Source organism: Aquarana catesbeiana, linkage group LG02 (genome assembly GCF_042186555.1).
Source record: "Aquarana catesbeiana isolate 2022-GZ linkage group LG02, ASM4218655v1, whole genome shotgun sequence".
Taxonomy (NCBI): Eukaryota; Metazoa; Chordata; class Amphibia; order Anura; family Ranidae; genus Aquarana; species Aquarana catesbeiana.
The window spans coordinates 378,251,718-378,270,897 of record NC_133325.1 but is presented as its reverse complement, the minus strand read 5'-3'; the positions used below and the strand labels follow the sequence as shown (position 1 = coordinate 378,270,897).

The 19,180-nt window shown below is 42.1% G+C and overlaps 1 protein-coding gene across 4 annotated transcripts in view; it reads left to right on the top strand.

The window, feature by feature from the left end:
* The window catches only part of RFFL (ring finger and FYVE like domain containing E3 ubiquitin protein ligase), a 91,558-nt gene extending 85,049 nt beyond the window's left edge, over positions 1-6,509 (top strand). For all 4 annotated transcript variants that reach the window (XM_073615125.1, XM_073615127.1, XM_073615129.1 and 1 more), the window contains exon 7: positions 326-6,509. In XM_073615125.1, the coding sequence (XP_073471226.1) occupies positions 326-504 (179 nt within the window). In that variant the 3' untranslated portion in view covers positions 505-6,509. The remainder of the gene's footprint in view (positions 1-325) is intronic.
* Positions 6,510-19,180: the final 12,671 nt, after the last annotated feature.

Here is a 19,180-nt window from a genome sequence, read left to right as displayed (position 1 = left end):
AGCTCTGGCTGAGACTGCCACATACTCCTTTACAGAGGACTTGCAGCAATGTGCCACTTATGGGTTATGAACAGGAACGGGCATAGATGGATTGAATTTAGCTGGTTCCTGCTAAAGCCAGCCAAATTTCCATCCATGTTTGGGCAGCTTAACTGTTGGTTTTACTCCCTCAGAATCACTGAGCATTGAAACCGGTTTTCTACAGGTAACCACGAAGTATTGTTTTTACATTATGCAAAATTCTTGTAAATACTATTCGTAGAATCATACATAAACCATGCATGCATTTTTGTGCTGTAACTTGTAACTTTTTTTTTTTTAACAGGCAAACCCAGTGCTGTAATTGATGAACACCTGTGCAAGGTCTGCATGGATTCCCCCATTGACTGTGTATTGTTGGAGTGTGGACATATGGTAACCTGCACAAAGTGTGGCAAACGCATGAGTGAATGTCCCATCTGTCGACAATATGTAGTGAGAGCAGTCCACGTATTCCGATCTTGACCTGGTTTCTCAGTAGTGCAACAGTCTGCATGGTTGTGAACTGGTATGGCTAACCAAGACTATGTAATGAACCTACAACTACTCTTGATTAATTCTTGAACCTCATGCAGTATGACTGGAAAATGTCATCTCTCTTCTTCACAATTTCATTTCTTGGTATTGCATAAAGTTGTTGGAACAAGAACCCCAACAGAGGCTCCCCAATCTAGGACAATCAACACCTGTGGCACAGAAAAATACAAGAGCGTGGACTTCTGTTTGATACCATTTGTGCCTTTCTGCATTGCCTTAACCATTTTTTGCTACTGACTTTTTTGAGTTCAAATCAAAAAGGTTGTTTTTTTGAAGACTTGCAGATTTTATTTATGAAAAAAAAAAACATTTTGACAGGGAGACCAAAGCACAGAGTTAGTGCTTTTCATAATAAAAGAACAACAAAACAAGTGTATGTGAGGTAATAAGAACCAAAGTTGATAGTGGGCTCAATTCACGAAACGTTATCTACAATTTTAAGAAGAGTGCTAAAATAGCTCATAGCGTTTTTCCAAAAAATGTTTGCAATGCAGTAAAGGCTACTAAAATACCACAAGCGTTATTTCTTGAAGTGATGCCATATATTAGTAGGAAAAACCTGTATTCTAACACTGGCACCCGCCGCCATTCTTAACCAGTGAATAGCTGACTGTTAAGAAGCAGGCACCTGCCACATCCTTAACAACCATGACTGTCAGCACGATTCCCCACTGACATAAAAAAAAAAAAAAGTGGAGTCTCCCCATATTCATATCAGGTCTTTTGGGTCTGGTATGGATTTTGGGAGGGACCTCATGGCAAAAAGAAAAATATCGGCATCAGCTTTCCCCCACAAAATCCAGACCTGATTGGGGGACCCCACGCTGTTTTTTTTTTTTTTTTTTTTTTTGTTAAGGAGTCGGCGGGTGCTGGCTTCTAAACAACCAGCTGAAGGTTTATGTTTTGCATGCCTGGACCACTGCTTATTAAACGCTTGCATTTATTTATTTCCATTAGTGAATTGACTTTTATGCAGTATTCACCAAGAACTTTTCCTTTTTAAGGTAAATAACGCATAAAGGGATAGTAAATTGACATTTTCAGTATCGCTTGGGACATTTGGGGAAAAATTTGCCACATGCATGCAATATGCTTTAGTGAATTGAGCCCAGTGATCTTTATTTAGTTAGTGGCAGTATAATTGACTTAATTTTTTTAACTTCCTTCTTTTTACTTATGATTTGCACTGCAGTTTACAGTAATGATGGGGAAGTGGCATTTTAAGGGCTCACATGAATGTATTAAAGAATCCAGGAACAGAAAGTAGTTTAAGTATTCGTGGGCATTGTGTGTTTCCAATTGTGTTTAAATCTCATGCACTTGGTTATTGTGCAATCTTGGCCTATAAGAGCTAGTGTGAAGTGTCAGGTTCAGTAAGCATTTAACAAGCTTTCAGCAGCTTCTCTGAAGCCCTTAAATCACCTTCCAGCTTCCCCCTCCTCCTTGGACTGCTGAATACTTATCTTAGAGACATTGTTGTTTTGCCTGGTAAAGGCAAAGAGATATCATCTGCAGATAGTCCATCTCTCCAAGCATCCATGCTGTCTTGCCATCTCCCAGCTGCAGCATCATGTTCAGGTGTCGCCTGATGCCAGAGCTTAGGCCCAAACACTGTCACATGGTGGAGATTACATTTAGCACTGTTCCCTTGGTGAGGGCTCCAGTAATGCAAGGAGGCAATAAAAGGGGCTCTGTGCAAACACTTTATTTGACAGGGCAAAAGTGACAGTATTTCTTTAAAGTGAACATACATTAGAATGTAAACTTAAAGTTTTGAGTGAGAAGTGAGTTGCTGTAGCTTCTTGTTCTGCAAATGCTAGCGTCCTGGCTGTCATGTTTAACCTTTCGCTTCATGCTTTAATAGGAGTGCTTACTACAGCTTAGATCTTAGAAGGTTTCAGAAATACTTGAACCCCCCCCCCCCCCCATTATCCAAAGCTAAAAGAAAAGACTACAAATATTGCAGCACGCCTTTATGTTTAGCAGTCCAGATTGGAGGAAGAGTGTATTAATTGAGGTAGGTTGGATAGTGCTGGCCTTAAGAGCTTGAGCTTTAGCACATAACCTCTTGCTGACCACGTAATGAATAAGTGTGTCAGCGGGGCAGGTGGGTCCTAATTCCTAGATGCTGCACATATGCGTCCATGGCTGTTTCAGGGCTGAGAGCACACTCACTGTGTGCTTCCAATGCAGTAACAAAGCTATAGAACAGCCTCTGTTTCTGATCAGGAGTTTGCGGGATTCCCGATCATATGACCACTGTGACGGGCAATTATGGGGACCGTGATCAGGAAGTCTGCCCTGCCTCTGGGGGTTAAGACCCAGGTAAAGGGCTGCTAAGACGGGTCAGGAAGGAGTTAAACAGTATGAGGCCTTCTAGTATGCTGCCAGGGTTATCAGCCCCATGGTCCCTGCGCTATATGATCATTTAAAAGTTAGTGATTGTAAAATCTTGTTTTTTGTTGTTTTTAAATAAAAAAAAAAATAACAAACATGCTATGCAGTTGTTTTGCACAGAGCAGCCCAGATCCTCCTCTTCTCGGGTCCCTCTTCAGCGCCCCTGGCCCCTTCCGACTGTTGAGTGCCCCCATAGCAAGTGGCTTGCTATGGGGGCACCCGAGCCACAGCTCCCTGTGTCCATTTAGACACAGCCCCAGCCTGGCCCCACCCCATTTCTCTCCTCATTGGCTGACTGACTTTGACAGCAGCGGTAGCCAATGACGCCACTCTACTGCCTCAGCCAATAGGGAGAGCCCTTGGCAGCCAAGGCACTGCTGCAATGTTGCTGGATCTAGATAGGGCTCGGGTAAGTATTAAGGAGACTGCTGCACACAGAATGCTTTTCATCTTATTGCATAGAATGCATTAAAGAGGAACTGCAGTCTGCTCACATAATCTGTAATAAAAACATCTTTGCCATTCTGAAGCTTCCCTCCAACCACTTTGCATATTATTTTATATATACTGTGATTATGTACTTGCCAAATATACTGCAGAAATCTCCCTCCACTGAGTCTGGCTACAACCAGGTAAACTGTGGGCAGTTGAAGCTACTGCCTGTTCACTTCCTGGATTTACACAAAGGTACACCTCCAGCTCTGCAGCTCTCATTGGCCCTCTTATGACTCCCCCCCTCCCCCCTCCTTCCTGGCAAACTTTCAGGAGAGTGAGAGCTGTGCATGATGTCCTATGCCTAGGCTTTTTACAAGACAAGAAACAGGAAGTGGGATGTATAAGGTATTTACTGGCAGAAAAAAAGGGCAGAAGATTTAATAGATGGGGAAGTTGAAAAAATTAATGACGGTCAGCTTTTAAGATAAAAAAAACATTCTGCCTTTACAACCCCTTTAAAGTATATACACGCCAATAAACAGATGTGGATACATTGTATGGGGGGATTAATAAAAAGTGTCTGAGACAAACTGTCTCAACTATAATGCAGCCAATTGGCTTTTACATTTTTATTTTTGAAGCTATGTGGGAACAAATGAAAGCTAGAAACAGATTGGTTGCTATGGGCAATATGCACCAGTTTAGATCTCAGTGACTTTTTTTACTCCTCCAAATGTGCCTGAATGTTCCATGTGGTGAAAAGTGTTTACAGCAACAAATGAATTGCTGCGGTCAACCTATAGCCATGTATTTTTTATAAGCTCCAAAATGTGAAAGATATCTGTTTGGATTCTCCCTTGCTCTAAACACATTTAAAGCAAAGCTGTGGGTAAAAAAAGTTCCCAAGGTTAACATTAGCAGCAGGTAGTTTGTAGCATTAGCCTGGGTTCACACTGCCCTGACTTCGAAGTCGGACCCCAGCGTGACTTCGGCATGACTTGCATGCCACTTCTTTAACAAGTCAATGCAAGTCGGAACAAAAGTAGTGCAGGAACCTTTTTCTAAGTTGAACCAATTAGAATGGTTCCATTGCACAGAATGGAGTTCAACTGGGGTCCAACTTCTGATGCGACAAGTGCTCCAAAGTTGGAGTGATTGTCGAATCAGTGTGAACGGGGCCTTAGCTGTCAGCACACACCTGTTTCTGCAGAAACTACTTTAGCTCTCTCCAAAGCTTCCTGAGTTAATGAAGATGGACACTATTTGTGTAAGCATAGGCCTGCCCTCCAAATGACAATGCCTGGACCTGCTGTCACAGCCAATGAGGAGCAGGCATGGCTGAGCCACCCTGTGAGTGTCAATAGACACACAGAGCGTGGTTTCAAGCGCGAACAGGCACAAGTGCCCCCCCAGAGGGGGGGAACTTGGCAGGGGCCAGGAGCGCCGGTGGGGGACCCGAGAGGAAAATCTGGGCTGCTGTATACAAAACAATTACACAGAGCAGGTAGGTATAACATGTTTGTAAAGGTTGTTATTTTAAATTGAAAAAAATGTGAAATGTGAAAATGTAAATCACTTTAAGCTGACAAAAACAGTCCACACTAGCTTTTTGCCTGAAGTTCATCTAAGGTAGGTTGGGAACTGTTCGTGTACACTTCTTCCCAAATGTACAAAGAATGTGGTTACCCTAGTTTCTTTTTTATTATATGTTTGCAGTGAGGTCAGAACAAAGAAAAAAAAAAATGGCTAGTAGCCTTCATGCCATTATATACATATTTTGTTATAATACTGCATTGCATAGAGTAAATTAAAAGTACTGCCAAAGCTCTTTTGGCCATACTACTTCTGTGGGTCACTGGAGTACACTAAAGGCCCGTACACATGATACAAAAATCGGAAGTAAAATTTTGTCCGAACGATCTACCAATTTTCGCATCATTAGTACAGTGCTTTTGACAGCCGATTTACGATTTTTCGTATGACAAAAGCTGAATGTGCAACTATAAAATTTTTGTCGGATGTGAACACTTTGTGCGATTTTTGTTTAATTAATACGGTTTTCTTAAGAGCAAGACTACGCATGCTCAGAAACGAAAGAATACATACAAAACTATTCAACACATTACGTCACTTCTGAAGTTGAATTCTGACGTATGAGAATTTTCATATGGTGAGAAACCTTCACTTTCGCCATGAGACTAGCATGCAACAAAAAACGGACGAATGGTCATCCGAAAATCTGATCGTGTGTACAAGGTTTTAGTTATGCACTCCTGTGACACAGATTCAGCCAACAGCTGGCCAAACCCTGCTGTCGGCTGACATCAAAGCCAGTCCAAGATCTGCAGGGATACCAACAATGTATGGATCCACACAGATGCCTGACTGGCAGCTGGCTCAGCCTCTCAATGGGCCACTGAGAGCCTAAGCCAGCCCCTCCACAGCCCGGCACTCCAGTGAGCACTGAAGGGCCAGAGCCCCAGAGTAATGACTGGCGGTCACAGCTCTCCGCTCAGAGCGGACTTGAGAACTGTGTGATCAGCAGCCTTTGATTGCTCAGCTCTCAGGGAGAGGCAGTGGGAGGCAGCTTTGGATTAATGCTGCAGCCACATAGGCGAGTATGTTGTGTTTTTTTTTTTTTTTTTTTTTCTGTAACCTGCACTTCTCTCTTAAAATAACTACTTATCTGTATGCTGCTTAAAGGTACTGTCAAACTTGTTTACTTGTGACGCAAAACAAAGGAAGAAATTATTTTTTAATCAGATCAAATATTTTAATATAATTTATGAACTGTTTATAGAATTTAAAGATTGTAAGCTGTTTTTCAAAGCAGAAATGTGCCTTTATATTCCCCATCTCATACCTATGAATTTAGTAGATCATTACGAAGATTTTTAAGAAAATCCTAAAATGTGATAATTGCACATCTTAATCTATTGCTTTCGCAGCATCTGTGAAAAAAAAAAAAAAATGTAACTAGTATATGTACAGAAATGTTGTTGCCATACTATATTCAATCAGACTTCTATAGTGCATACAGTTTATATAAGCAAATCACCCTGGGTTATCGGTGTCTGAAATAACCTGTTCAATCTCCCATTTACTACTTTATGAATGAAGGAAACTTTGGAGACAAGAAGTTGCCTACACTTTGTTAAATATAACCTGGGGTGCTTACTATATAAATTGTGAAGCCTGCAACATGGAACTGCTACTGGGACTGTGGGTTTCTTCGTATGAGTAGGAATCCATTATTTGTCTGATGTAGGAAGCAAGAAAAAATGTTGTCAAAGTGATATCTTTTTAGTGGCTTAAAAAAAATACAAGCTTTTGGAGCTCTAAAATTCATGTCTTACCCCACCTTTTCATATTCCTTATACAGTATGTGCCTGTTGTACCATGTACTTGTGTTACAAAGTCTCCTGTTTGTATTTCTTCCTTTGTGTGAAATCCCTGGTAATCCTGCCAGTCCCTCTGCTCTCATATTTCAAACTGGTCAGGCTAGGCACAGAAGTGTGAGTTGTTGAGGGTTCTCGTATACTTTGACCAGGCTATCGGCCATAAAACCATTTTTTTTCTTTTTTTTTTTTTTTCAGCCGACGGCTGGCTTTCTCGTGAAATCGTTCAAAGTGGCTCGTGAGCCACTGGAATGCTTTCAGAAGCGGTGGGAATGAATTCCCCCTTCTGCTGCTCGCCAATGTTTCTCGGGCTTACCGTTTTTTTACCAGCGCACCTGAGAAATTATCCCACGGTGTGGCCGGCTGGTCACAGAGGCGATAAAATACTGCCTGTATGGCCTTTGAAGACCAAAGCGACATAATCTTTTGATCTTTTGCTTTTAAAGGTAAAAAAGAGATTTGGGGTCTTTTTGACCTCAGATCTCTTCATAAAGAGGACCTGCCATCCTTCTTTCTACTACAAGGGATTTTTTACATTCCCTGTAATAAAAGTGATGGAAAAAAATTATTAAAGGGACAGCGTAATAAGAAAAATGAAAATAAGCAGCCCAATCCCACAGTGTTCACACGCATAAGCGAACGCATATGTAAGGTGCGCACGCATATGTAAATGTGTTTGCACCACACGTGTGAGGTATCGCTGTAAACAGAGTAAGAGCAATAATGCTAGCGCTAGACCTCCTCTGTAACTCTAAACTGATAACCTGTAAATATTTTTAAAGCGTCACCTAATGGAGATTTTTAAGTACCATACTTTGTCGCCATTCCACTAGCATGCACAATTTTGAAGCGTGACATGCTCAGAGTCCAGTTACTTGGCGTAAAATCTTTCATATTTTACAAACATAAAATTGGGTAGATCTTGATTTTTTTTTTTTAACTAAAGTGTATTTTTTCCAAAAAAAAAAAACTGTTTGCAAAACCGCTGTGCAAATACTATGAAATAATAAAATTGCAACAATCTATTTTATTAAAATAAAAAATTTAGAGGTTAGAAGTAATTTTCTATTTTGTAAACCAAGCACCAGAAAAGATAAATGGAGGCATTCACCGTATCAGCTATTGTAGTGAATTTGCTACATCCCTGTATACATAGAAAAGGTTTGAGCATCCCACCCCCAAAAGAAAAAAAAAAAAAATGGGACTTTAAATTCACAAAACACTAATAAATTGGTTAAAAAATATATTATACAAAAAAGACAAGAAAAACCAAGATAAAAAAAAATCATCACATGATGATTACTACAACATACACTAACCTATAACACAGTTGCATATAAAATGATATCTTGCTAATAGAATATGATGGTACATATGCAATGTAGTTACACTCCAGTATTTGATGATTTTTTTTTAGTAGGGGTGTTGAAATTAATTGCTGCATCGCAATTCGGGTGTCTCCGATGCGGCATCGATGCATACGACCGTAAAAAATCGATTGCTGGGTGACGTCATCCTAACTTGCCCCGCCCCTCCCGGGAGAGCGCTCCGAGCGTATTGTTAAAATAACTGTTTTAATAAATCCCGTGTTATGTGTGTTTGTACAATACATGCCGCTCATGTGACTGCCTGGGCCGCCTCTCTCCTCGCGTTTCTCCTGACGCCAGCGGAGAATTCCCCGCTGACATCAGGAGAGATGTGAGAGCAGAGAGGCGGGCCGGGCAGTCACATGAGCGGCATGTATTGTACACACAATAAGAAATGAGGTATGAAGCTGCATATTTTTTAAAAAGTGGCACTTCATTGATTGTAACACAGGATTTATTAAAACAGTTATATTAACAGTAAGTAGAGTACAAATGTGTTTGAATTCTACTTACACCTCATACACGCTCCATGCTGACAGTTCCGCGGCTTCACCATTTGCACATTCCACTGTGTTAACTCCTAGTTGAATCCCAGCTGTGGATTCTATCCCTCCTGATAGCAGCAGTGTGTGTGAATGCCTGTACCCTGTAGTGCACCAGATTAGTGCACTTTTTAAGGGAGTGAGCTTATTTTTTAACTCAGAGTTCCAGTCAATTTTTTGTTTATTAAAAGTCAGCAGCAACAAAAAGTGCATCTTCTGACTTTTAACAAAAAGATACTCACCTGTCCCACAATCCAGCAACATGGCCATTCAAACCCTCCCTTCTCTCCCCCGCCTGTCCACAGCGCTGGCAATACTACTGTGGGCATCCGGCTGTGACAGCTTGCAGCTTCACAGCCGGGTGCGCATGTCTCACTGCGCTGTCCTGAATGGCTGGGTAATCTTTTGGGACCTTTGATGTGTCCCAGAAGATTGCAAGGAGGAAGGGCCGCCTAGGCGGCCCAAGCAAAAGTGGGAGCTCGTCAGTAATCATGATGCATCATGGAACCAAATCGAATTGTTGACCAGATAATCATAATCGAATTGTGAGACCAGTGAAGATACGTACTTCTATATTTTTAGCTTGGTTTTTCTTGTCTTTTTTGTATAATATATATTTTAACCAATTTATTGTCTTTTTGCCAATTTAAAGTCACATTTTTTTTTTTTTTTTTTTTTTTGGGGGGGTGCTTAAACCTTTTCTAAGTGCCAGAAAAGGCCTGCTCTTCAAGTGGTTAATACCTGAAGAAGCTTTAGAGCTCCAAATGCTTGTATTGTTCAGTTGGTTACTAATCAGTTCTACAAATTTCTTATATTCTCTACCTCTTTCTGATAGATAAAATCCTTTAGCCAACTCTCAGATGAACAAGAGGCATGGCTCATATCTCAAACCAGGTATATGTAGTAAAGCACCTAATGAGATGGGTAATGTTAAGCAGGATACAGTGAAGAAACTTTGGCTACTTTACTGTATGACTTTTGAGTAGGATTTATGGTGCACTTTACACATCTCATCCGGCTTTTTCCTATATACCGTATATGGTTTTTCATTACCTTTTGAGTCACTAACCAGAAGCAAGTATGTAAGTCAGAGTTTTGACACCTTGCTGCATGTTTGTTTCAGGTCAGTGACCCTGAGTATTGAAGCAAGTGATGGCAGTATTGAAGCCTGCATATTTCAAATAGGTCACGAATAGTAGCTTCCATGTTACTTTTCTAAAATGTTCATTTAATTAAAAAAAAAGTGCAAAGAGGTTGTTGCGCAGAGCAAACATTTAGCATTCGGTATTAATGTGCATAAAAGAAAATATTTTTGTTTGAATAAGGCAAATATTTGCCTGTTTGCCTTGACGTATTTTTATGAAAAAAAACCCTTATTTTGTTTATAGTTAAGTGGTAAAGTAACAAAACTCAGTGTGTCAGGCACATTTATCTTTCCTACTGATTTATACTGGTGTACCATCCTCACTATAAAAAGGGCTATAGACATACGGGTGCTGATCCAGCTGCACAGCACTCTGGACTTTTTGTGCCTCTGATTGTTGATGCTTTAGCATATTACTGATTAGATAGTTCTAATTAAGGTGCTTTGGGACTTTTTATATGGCATAATTCAGCTTTATTTTTGTCTTTTTTTTTTTTAATGATATTTACAGGAATTGCATTTTCTGTCTTGTTTGGGATTCAATTTAAGTTTAAATAAAAAATATTTGTTTAACCTTCAGTTTTTTATTTTATTGCATGAGGTCTTTATGTTTTAGTCCATAACCTATGCCTTTGTCAATGTATCCTTTTAAAATTGCCTAATCACTCCAGTGTTTCTTCCCCCAGGTTTTTCTATGTATAACATAAGTGCTGAGGTTCTACCATGCCAATGGCAATTATATGATGTGTTTATGCACAGACTATGGACATTAAACTGTTGACCTATTCTTAATAAGCAGTCAAATGAACTTTAACCACTTGCCGACTGCAATATGTATTTATAAATTACGGTTTGCAAGTGGTTTCTGGGATTATAGCTGAAGATATCAGCCATAACCCTGGTACCAGTTTTTGCTTTCCAAAGCAGCAGGAGGGGGAGTCCCCTCCTGCAGCTCGCCATAAAATCCGACGGTGTGGCTGGCTGCTCCCATAATCAATCAAAGGGTAGATACTCTGATCTACTCTATGGCCTTGGGAAGACCCAAGCAATGTCATGTCACTTCTGGTCCAGGCTGGAAGTGTGTGTGCGTGCGTGTGTATATGTATATACAGGCGGTCCCCTAGTTACAAACATCCAACTTGCAAATGGAGGAGACAACAGGATGCAAGAGGAAATCCACCCCTAGGAAGGGAAATTCACTCCTGTAAGCGTTATGGGGAAAAAGGTACCTCCACTGATGCTTTATCACCAAGGCTTGTTTCCACAACAACTCAAAATTTTCAAAATCATCATTGGGACAGAAAGTGAGGGGCACAGACAGCAAAACAAATGTTAGTTACAGTTGACCCTTCCTTCTGCTATCCAAAAAGCTTAAATATTTTTTGTGCTATAGCTACACTTAAAAAAAAAAAAAAAAAAAAAAAAAAAAAAATGTACCTGTTCCGACTTACAGATTTAACTTAAGAACAAACCTACAAACCCTATCATGTTTGTAACCCGAGGACTGCCTATGTGTGTGTGTGTGTGTGTGTGTGTGTGTGTGTGTGTGTGTATAAAAGATCACTTTTTTTTTTTTTTTTTTTTTTTTTTCTTTATCTTTTGCTTTTAAAGGTAAAAAAGATTTGGGGTATTTTTGGCCCCAGATCTCTCCTTAAAGAGGACACATCCTTATTTCTATTACATGTTTACATCCCTTGTAATTTGCGAACGCATATGTAAACAACGTTTGCACCACACATGCGAGAGCAATATTTCTAGTGCTAGACCTCCTCTATGGAGATTAAGTACCCTAGTTTGTTGCCATTCTGCAAGTGTGACATGTTGGGTATCTGTTTATTGGGGTATGGATTTTTTTTTTTCTTTTAAATTTCATTTTAAAAAAATTTCCAAAAAAGTTGCATTTGAAATATAAACAGTGTGACAGAAAATTGCAACAATCGCTATTTTATTACCTAGGGTCTGCTAAAAACAAAATGTATGTTTGGGGGGGTCTAAGTTTTTTGTGTTTTGTTTTTTTTCAGCAAAAAAAAAAATACTGATTTAAACAAGTGCCAGAAAAAGCCTGGTTGGCAAGTGGTAAAATAAGTCCAAGCGCTCATTTACTAATTAATTCTAAAGGATCACAACAAAAGCACTAAAGTCATAACAGCTTACAAACACTGGAAGCATCTCAGCTTGTCTCATGTATGATATTGTGCATATAAATGTGCACAGCACTGATTAAAGCTCTGGAATTTCAACATTGCTGCCATGGGGCATCTGGTCCACTTGGTCTTTGAGTAAGTTTCTTCAGATCTACCCTTGAAATTATCATCTAGGATATCAATGGAGGCCAGAGTGCCCATCTGCCTTGGCATAATTGGCTGTGTCCCCTTGCTTTTCTTACCCCCTACTCCTGGGGTAGCACCTCTAGGTCTTCAAAGCCTGGTCCTCCAGCCTACCCGCAAGATCAAGGGTAAGAAGCCTGCTAAACCCACAGAAAAGTCTTCATTGACATGAAGGTGCACCCCTACTTTTTTTTTAAGTGAAGGGACATTCGTTAATCTTTATGGGGTGTGGATTAGTTTGGCCTTCAGGCATTTAGGTGCAGATAGAGGGCCCTTTAAGGAATACAAATTTAACCCTTGCTAACAGGATCCCTTTACAGATCCTTGTTGTGCTACTGCACAGACTGCAGATCTACCGCTGTCCCCTTATCTTTTAAACCTAAAGATCCTTATCCTAGCTCATATTAGTTTGGTCTTGGAAGCTGTATCCCACTGACCTTACAGTGGAGACATGTAACTCTTTTGCAACATGGAAGTCTAACTGTGCATAGTATCCATCAGATTAATCTCCTGTGTCCTTTCCCAGAGGGAACCTCTGACCTTCATGGTAAGCTAAGATGTGTATTTGCTGATCGTTGTCCATTCTCACCCATGCACCTTAATTGTCTTCTAGGGTGCTATCCCCAGTTTTTAATTTAATGCTTCTGATAGCACCCACATTGTGGGACACTCAGACAACCTCCTGTGGCGGAAACTATAAAAGTTTGGACAAAAGTGGACAATGCCTTCTTATGGTCCAAATGCCTCCAAAATTCAGCTGGACCTTATATCATCAGAAAGCAGCACTAGAACTTTCATAACCTGCAGAAAGCTCCAGCCAAAATGGCAGAGGGCTCTTAAACATAATGAATTACAGGAATTAAGCCACTTTGTAAAAAGTGAAGGCACCCTATGAGTTTAAGTTCAAGGAGCTGCATGGCATTCCTTGGGCTTATCTCCATTTTATATCTGACAGGTTTATTGCTCTTCTGAGAATTACACTGGAGACTGGGGGCTGTGAAAGGAGAAAGGCACACAGAGCAGCAATGCCCACCCCACCCCTCCCCTCTGCTGCCTATTCAGAAAAGCCTTTGTATTTTGTGTTCCCCTCATACTAAGGCTTCTGTGAATGGACAGGAGCTGACATTTACAGTTGCAGCGACTTTCATGTTCAAGATACATAGCTAAGAAGGATCAGCTTTGCTCTCCTGGGACTACAGCGATAACGGAAAATTGAATACTTACCTTTCCGTAATTTTTCTGGTGCCTACCCATGGCAGCATACCAATGGTTGATTGCTCCGCCCCCGACCAACCCACAGGACCACTTTAACTCTATAAATAAGAGTTGTTCCTCCCTGCCGGCATTCCTGTAAGTAGACCTCAGAACATTAAGGATTATTGAAGGGAGGGTGTATGCTGCCATGGGTAGGCACCAGGAAAGGAAAATTACAGAAAGCTAAGTATTCAATTTTCCGTTTTCCTGGTGCCTCCATGGCAGCATACCAATGGTAAATAACTCGCTTACAGGGAGGGTACTGCAATAAGAAATTTAATGAAAACTACAGCACAGATCACTGCAAAGTCCTCTCCCCAAACTCCCAGGAGGTAAGAACCGCTGGGTCTACATTATAGGGAGACATGAAAGTGTTGAAGGACGACCAACTAGCTACTCTGCAAATTGTCTCAGGGGAGACCCGCACCAAAGCTGCCCAAGAGGAGGCCATTCCCCGTGTGGAATGTGCATTGACCGCATCTGGAACTGCAAGACAACTAGCCCTGGACTGGTTTAGGTGGATAGGGAGTCAAAAAGACTTCTGGCCCTCAACTGAGGATGTTGAGGCTTTAGGTTTTCCCATCTTCAAGAAAGTTGCCTGCGAGCCCTTCCAGCCACTTCTGTACTCCCTACCTACTGGACAGCCGGACGTGAAACAAATCTTTTTCTCTTGCTTCTGTCCTGGGGAATTAGACCACTTTTCCCCCCCGTGGACCCTAGTGATTGCTGCATCCATCTTGTCGCCGAACAGAGCTTTCCCATTGTATGGAATATGACACCACGATTGTTTTAGAAGTTGGGTCGGCTGACCACGGCTTCAGCCATAATGCCCTTCTAGCAGTGATGGAGTACAGCATAGCTCTGGAAGAACACTTTAAGACATCAATGGCAGCCTCTGCTATGAAATCTGAGGCCAACTTTAGCTCATCTAGTGCCTTGATGATTTTGTCAGAGCCCACATCCTGTCTGAGGGCTGTTTCAATGTTGTCTGACCACACCCTGGTAGCCCTTGAGATCGAGGTCATGGCTACCGCTGGTTTACATGCCCCTCCTGCTGCTTGATAAGATTTTTTTTTAGATCAGAATCAATCCTTTGGTCAACGACGTCCTTAAAGGAAACCGTGTCTTCTAAAGGTAGTGTTGTATTTCTGGCTAACCTCATAATTGAGGCGTCTACCGTCGGTACCGAGTCAAAAAGCTGCGCATCTGCCTCTGCCAGCGGGTACAGTTTGAGAAATCGGTTGTAAGCTAAGGGCCTCTTGTCCACTTTCTGCCAGTCATCCATCACCACTTCCTTGATTTCTTCCATCAAGGGGAAGGCCCGTCTTCAGAGATAATCTCTGGATCAGGTTGCGGGGTGGGTGTATTTACTGCCACTTTGCCCGAGGGTGGGTTACTTATTTTTGGGATAAGGCCAACTCCCGGATAGAATCCTTGATCAGGTTTTTGATTGATTCCATGGATTATTGTTTGTCTCTTTCCTTGTCCCCTGTGGCTTCTAGGAGGCACTGACCGCATACCAATTTATCAGGAAGGGCTTGTTTCCCACACACCCAGCATGCTTTATCTCCTGGATACACATGTCTCCGCTGGGAGTCATGTCTACTTGAGGTATGTCGGGGTGATCTCTGACCACTGTGAGAAGCATGGGCCGAGGATGAGTGAGAATGACCCAAGCTCCTATGACTCTTTGATCTCCTGTCTGAGGAGTTTCTGTGGGATGATCCGTGATGCGGGCTACAAAACAATAAAGAAAAAAGGATGTTTCACCCAGCCTGGGATGCTCCTTTTTTTTAAAAAAAAAAAAACTTACCTGACTGTTGCAGCCCTTACCTAGTGGTATGTTGAAGATCTTTTTGATGCGGCATTAAAGTACTAGGGACAGCTGGGGAAAAAAAAGAAAAGTCAATCGGTCTTAAAAAGGAGAAAAAAAAATAAGAGAAAATTATTTTATGTTATCCCCCCCCCCCCGGTACCTTCACTGGGCTCCATAATACAAGAGAGAGAGAGACGGAGAAGACACCTTGGGAGATGTCTTCCCTATAACAGCAGGGTTCCTACTGAAGGGAGGCTCTTCTTTATACCTGAGAGTGATCTGGGTGATCCAAGTTGGCCGCCGTTGGCTTCACTGCACTACTGCGCATGCGCCGTGACTCCGCCCCCCGCTGGGAAATCCGAGCCGAACGGTGCGTGTGAAGCGCTGCACAGTCTTAAGGAGGGATACACAGACACATGGCCACGCTGCTGGAGACAAAACAGACTCAAACAGTCAAACGCTGTAGGAACAAAGTATAGTCATGAAAGCATATACTTAACCACTTCAGCCCCGGAAGGATTTACCCCCTTCCTGACCAGAGTACTTTTTACAATTTGGCACTGCGTCGCTTTAACTGCTAATTGCGCGGTCATGGAATGCTGTACCCAAACGAAATTTGCGTCCTTTTCTTCCCACAAATAGAGCTTTCTTTTGATGATATTTGATCACCTCTGCAGTTTTTATTTTTTGTCTATAAACGGAAAGACCGAAAATTTTGAAAAAAAAAAAATGATATTTTCAACTTTTTGTTATAAAAAAAAATCCAATAAACTCAATTTTAGTCATACATTTAGGCCAAAATGTATTCGGCCACATGTCCTTGGTAAAAAAAAATGTCAATATGCGTATATTGGTTTGCGCAAAAGTTATAGCGTCTACAAACTAGGGTACATTTTCTGGAATTTACACAGCTTTTAGTTTGACTGCCTATCTCATTTCTTGAGGTGCTAAAATGGCAGGGTAGTACAAAACTCCCCCCAAATGACCCAATTTTGGAAAGTAGACACCCCAAGGAAATTGCTGAGAGGCATGTTAAGTCCATTGAACATTAATTTTTTTGTCCCATTTGATTAAATAATGATAAAAAATAAAAAAATGTTTACAAAAAAAGTTGTCACTAAATGATATATTGCTCACACATGCCATGGTTACATGTGGAATTGCACCCCAAAATACATTTAGCTGCTTCTCCTGAGTATGGGGATACCACATGTGTGGGACTGTTTGGGAGCCTAGCCACGTACGGGGCCCCGAAAACCAAGCACCACGTTCAGGATCTCTAAGGGCGTAAATTTTTGATTTCACTCCTCACTGCCTATCGCAGTTTTGAAGGCCATAAAATGCCCAGATGGCACAACCCCCCCCCAAATTACCCCATATTTGAAAGTAGACACCCCAAGCTATTTGTTGAGAGGCATGTTGAGTCCATGGAATATTTTATATTTTGCCACAAGTTGCGGGAAAGTGACAAACTTTTTTTTTTTTTTTTTTGCACAAAGTTGTCACTAAATGATATATTTCTCAAACATGCCATGGGCATATGTGGAATTACATAGCAAGCAAATTATTACAGGCTCTCTCCCCCACCCTAAGACTGGAATCTACAAGCCGCAGGGGAAAGCCCCAGTGATTAGGTCGCAGGATGCCACATGCTCCAATTTGATGATCAAAAAGGTGACTAAAAAGTGGCACGCTCGTGTAATAATTGTCTACATATAAATGGTACCCCTTTCCGAATAAGGGTGACACCAAGTCCCACACAATCTTGCCAGCGCTTCCTATGTAGTCAGGGCAGTTTGTCGGCTCTACGTGACTATCTTTGCCCTCATAAACCATAAAACTACATGTATAGCCTGTGGCCCTGTCTTGACCCCGTATCTGGCACGCTTGCTGGGAAGGTACTGTTTGAATGACAAGCGGCCAGAAAATTTAATCAGGGACTCATCAACGCAGACAACTTGATGGGGAGTAAACAAGTCTGCAAAACGTTGGTTGAAGTGGTTTACGAGGGGCTGAATTTTGTAGAGCCGATCGTATCCAGGGTCTCCACGAGGACAACAGAGTTTATTGTTGTTGAAGTGCATGAACCGCAAGATCTGCTCGTATCGTGCCCTGGTCATGGAGGCAGAGAACAAGGGCATATGGTGAATTGGGTCAGTGGACCAATATGTCCGCAACTCACTCTTTTTAGGTATGCCCATGTTGAGGGAAAGGCCCAGAAAGAGCTTAAATTTGGAGACCGTAATTGGTCTCCAATCTCTGGCAAGGGAGGACTGGGGAACAGTGGCGATGTGTTGACCAGCGTATAAATTGCTTTGGTCCACAATAGATCTATAGAGATCTTCGGTGAAAAACAGTGAATAAAAATCAAATGGCGTAAAATCAACTGTTTCCACCTGAATTCCAGGTTGGCCAGTGAATGGGGGAAGTACGGGTGCTGCAGAAGTGGTGGGTTCCCAATTTGGATTGGCGAATGCAGCAGGAAGGGCACTATGGGCACGACGGGCCTGTGTTCGTCTTCTTGGTGGCAGCGGGACACTACTTGTGCTTGCCACCTCGCCAGCTTGAACTGCACTTATGGGACTCGCCACGTCACCATGTGATACTGCAGTGCTGGATGTACGACCAGGGTGTACTAGGCCGCTGGTGCTTGCCAGTTCACCAGAAGGAATAGCGGCGCTAGTACTGCTCTGCTCCATACGAGAGCCCTGCGGTTCTTGTACTCCAAGGACAGAAGAAGAAGTTCGGGGTCTGGTACGCCTGACCTTGGCAGGGCCCACAACTCCGTCGTCAGAGCTATCTGTCATGGAGCCACTGTCCTCTACAGGATCGTATTCTGAGCCTGAATCTGACAGATGAGTGACATCCTCTTCACTATCTGTCATGCTCAGAAACGTATAGGTCTCTTCCCTACTGTACCTTTGATTTGCCATTTTGGGCTCTAAATTTAGGGGTACACTAGTGAGACTCACAGGCAAAATAGCTCCTGACTGTCAGCGACTGATTCAAAACGCTATCAAAAAACTGTTAGCGATCGCAGGAATCAGGCCCGACTCTGCCAACGCTGCAGTTATATGTGCTTAGTCTTTTGTAAGTGTCAGTGATTGATCGATACTGCATTTGGGTGGGCTGGGCCGAGGGGCAAAACGCAGGTGCTAGCAGGTATCTGGGCTGATCCCGCTAACACTGCATTTTTGGGGACCCTAAACTGCTGGTGACGCTAGTATAGATCTGATCGGATCAGATATTGATCCGTTCAGATACTATACCACTAAGGGAGGTGTATGCTGCATGCGTGGGTGATAGGGGTACTGGCGCTAACCTGACGCTGCCTGGGGCGACGCAGACCTTATCTGACCCTAAAACTTAACTTATATCACCGCCGGGCAATTAGGGGGCTAAACCTTTATAAGGTAATAAACGGCGGCTGCCCTAAAACTATAATAAACAAACTAACCAGCGTCACCCGTAACTCTCATGTTTGAGAATATCCCCATGTAACTTACCCTATTTGGTAATGCTGACTGTGTGGAATCGAACCTTGGTTCTATAGGTGGGATCAGAAACCACACAATTATACTCCTCTGAGGTTCCTTTGATCCAAACCATCATCTGGATTCATACGATAAGGCAGACATTCACCTCCCCAAGCAATACCTGACAGTCAAAGTTTGGACTTCATGTTCCTTTGATCCCATGGGATCAGGTGAGTTGAGGTTGAGAGCCTTCTATACTTAGACCTGCTCTGGTCCTCTTTCTACCAGGATGTTCTTCAATTCCTTTGTCCAGTCCCAGTTAATAGAGGGTAACTTTCTCCTTGTTGACCATGGTGGTGTCTGTGAGGTTTTTCCTCTGTACGTAAAAATTGTATTTTCATTCAGCTCTCCTGGTTGCTTTTGGTTTCATGACTATAGCTGCTGACTC